The sequence below is a fragment of the Antrostomus carolinensis genome, unplaced genomic scaffold (assembly GCF_000700745.2).
Source record: "Antrostomus carolinensis isolate BGI_N321 unplaced genomic scaffold, ASM70074v2 scaffold48637, whole genome shotgun sequence".
NCBI classification, from domain to species: Eukaryota; Metazoa; Chordata; class Aves; order Caprimulgiformes; family Caprimulgidae; genus Antrostomus; species Antrostomus carolinensis.
Window position 1 is genome coordinate 15548 of NW_010327796.1, and position 2948 is coordinate 18495.

The 2948-nt window shown below is 44.2% G+C and overlaps 1 protein-coding gene across 1 annotated transcript in view; it reads right to left on the reverse strand.

The window, feature by feature from the left end:
* KDM5B (lysine demethylase 5B) overlaps window positions 1–2948 on the reverse strand; it is a gene marked incomplete at its 5' end in the record, with an annotated part of 29178 nt that overhangs the window by 13222 nt on the left and 13008 nt on the right. The window contains 1 exon segment of the mRNA XM_029085952.1: window positions 255–610. Coding sequence (XP_028941785.1) covers window positions 255–610 — 356 coding nt within the window.

Consider the following 2948-nt stretch of genomic DNA (forward strand, 5'->3'; position numbering starts at 1 on the left):
CTTCCTTGTGGTGAAAGGAGAACTTGCACAATGCCAGGGGAGCACCACAAACACTTCAAGTCCACACCAAGGTTTAATATCACTTCGTTACTCATCCCCCTTCTCCATCCCTTTCCTGTCTGGATGGCACAAGTTTTGCCTTCATGTTGTGAACTGGCTGAACAAAAGAGAGCCCCTTCACAAGTCAACCCAACTATTCCCATCTTAAATAACTCATGGAACTACAAAATACAACACTAAGATTTAGCTTCTACCTGGCCTTTATCAGATTTCTGGCTTTGTCATCCCAGTGTTCAGATACAGTAAGGAGTTCCTGCAGCTTCGCCATTGCTTTCTCAACCGCTGGGTAGGGAGCAAGTCCAACACCTGAGTCTATAAGACGTCTCATATCATCTAGAGTAAGAGAGTTTTGGTCTGAGGAAGCCAGTTGCACGTCCTCGAGCCAGCGTGCCTGTTCCAGACGTATCCGCAGTTCAGCTAGTTGGGGCAGATCAACGTCGAAGTCAAAGCTGACATCCAACAGCTCCTGAAGTTCTGCTGCACTAGGCATTTCTTCAGAAAGGAGTTTCTGGCTTTGCTGTTGAAAAGCTTCCACACGATCAAGAAGATCCTGAAATATAGAAATGCGACAATAAATCAGAAGAAGTCCCACTGCCTAATCTCTTAAACATTTAAGTGCAAGCCTCCTAGCAAACACCACATTGCAATGCACGCAACATGCACGGCAAATTATCATGACACCTGGAACACTTAAATAGCGTGTCTTCAACACATAGTGTATATATCAGCATCTCCTCATACGTAATGTGTCCACAAGCTTGAGGATCATAGAACAAGGGAATTCCACTCCAAATTCCTTTGAACTAAGAGACAGGTGTCAAAAAGAGGTCTGGGAAGAACAGAAAGGATCTAAAGGGAAATTGTAAGTGTTCTGTCAGTGCTGTTTCTGGCTTTGTTCTGGAGTGATTAAGGAGGCTGGAGAACAGCAAGGTTAAGATTAAGAAGGCTTTGAAGAATGTTGGGAAGGGCACAGAGCTTCAGGGGTTCATTTCTGCTGCACTGTTAAGGTTTTTGAGCTGGACCACACAGTCCCAGTAAGCCACAGGCATTCCACTCCTACAGTGCAACACCTTCACTCTCTCTCTCCATTGTGTTCAACAGCTCATCACCCCCACAAGGTCATCTGTGGCTGTCTGCACTTCACCCAGCACAATGGACAGTTAGCCAGAGTCATCTCACTGCAAAGGCTGGGATTATTCTGTATCCAGCTGTCCTGCCCACTGCTTCTCATACTGGCTGAAATGCTATTCCAGCAGCAAGTTCTTCCTCCACAGCTGACATCTTGGTGTTCTGCCAATGAGGTTGTTTGCCAGGGAAGGCAATCTCACCCATAATGGAAATAAAGCCTTTTTAGAGGATACATTAAATTGTGAACTGATCTCCAGTAACTGTTTGTCTTTTATATTAACAGCCTCATTTGCATGACTACGTATAATTTAGGATTGTTGAGAATGATATAAAAGAATACCCTGACCATATGTGTTTGATATTTCCCTGTTCAAGAATGCCAGATGGAGAAGAACTGTTTGCACGTCTGGCATTTCTGAACTTCTGCTTTTTAAACAGTAAGATAACTTCAGAGTTACAATGCTACAAACAAATAACTGTAAATAGGATTACATAAAATCTGATTCACACATTCCAGTAAACAAATAACTGTATTACATAAAATAACTGGATTACATAAAATCTGATTCACACATTCCAGACCTGATAAAGTTTCAAAAGCAATAGTCATAAAACTGGGTTGAATTGGTCTATTCTGATTCCAACTTCCATGATACTGCCTGGTCTCAACCTTGTGTGGACACTGAAGAGATGGTTCAGTAGCTGGCCACTGTATCTCCTGAGTCTCAAACATGCAAAGTTATTCTCCTTTAAGACAGGAATTGCAGCTGCCCAGAATTTATGATTTTTAAAAAATTTTTTTTATTACCCCTCAGTGTGATATACAACAGGCTGGGAGAGTTGGGGCTGTTCAGCCTGGAGAAAAGAAGGCTCCAGGGAGACCTTCTAGTGGCCTCCCAGTACCTGAAGGGGCTCCAGGAAGGCTGGGGAGGGACTTTGGCCAAGGGCAGGGAGTGACAGAACAAGGGGTGATGGCTTGAAAGTGGAAGAGGGGAGATGGAGATGAGATGTGAGGAAGAAATTCTTGGCTTTGAGGTGATGAGACAGTGTCCCAGGTTGGTCAGAGAAGCTGTGGCTGCTCCTCCCTGGAAGTGTCCAAGGCCAGGTTGGATGAGGCTTTGAGCAACCTGGTCCAGTGGAAGGTGTCCCTGCTGATGGCAGGGGGGTTGGGACTGGATGAGCTTTAAGGTCCCTCCCAACCCAAACCAGTCTGGGATTCTAGGAATTTGGCAAATTCTGAAACCAAATCCTGAATTACTTTCAACTTGTCTGAGAGCGAATCATCTGGTGATCAAATAATCAGCACTCACTGATGGTCGTGGGAGACAAAGTGATGACTCACCATCAGCAGCAGGTACTCTGCTAGAACAAGGATTTAGGTAGCCTAGGCTGGTAGCTTTGGCTAGGGTTATCTGTGTTGTTTCCTGGACCATGGGTTGATAGCACAAGGAGATGTTTAATTACAAGAGAAATTACAAAACTAAGATTCTGGATTAACAAAGAAGGAAAGGGAGAAAGGGAACGGGAGGACTGTCACTCAGAGCATTATGGAGTTTCAAGTATTCTCAGATAAACCTTCATTCCTCAGAGAAGACTGGTTAACTGACTCTAAACTTTTAATCTGTAGTCACCCAGGTCATCCTGCTGCTTTTTTTGCATTACTTCGTACAACATGAACGTTCTGATTCCCCTGTGTATTATAAAAATCTACTGACCGCGAACACGAGAGGTTCAGAGAGCTGCTGTCATAACCAGCTCGC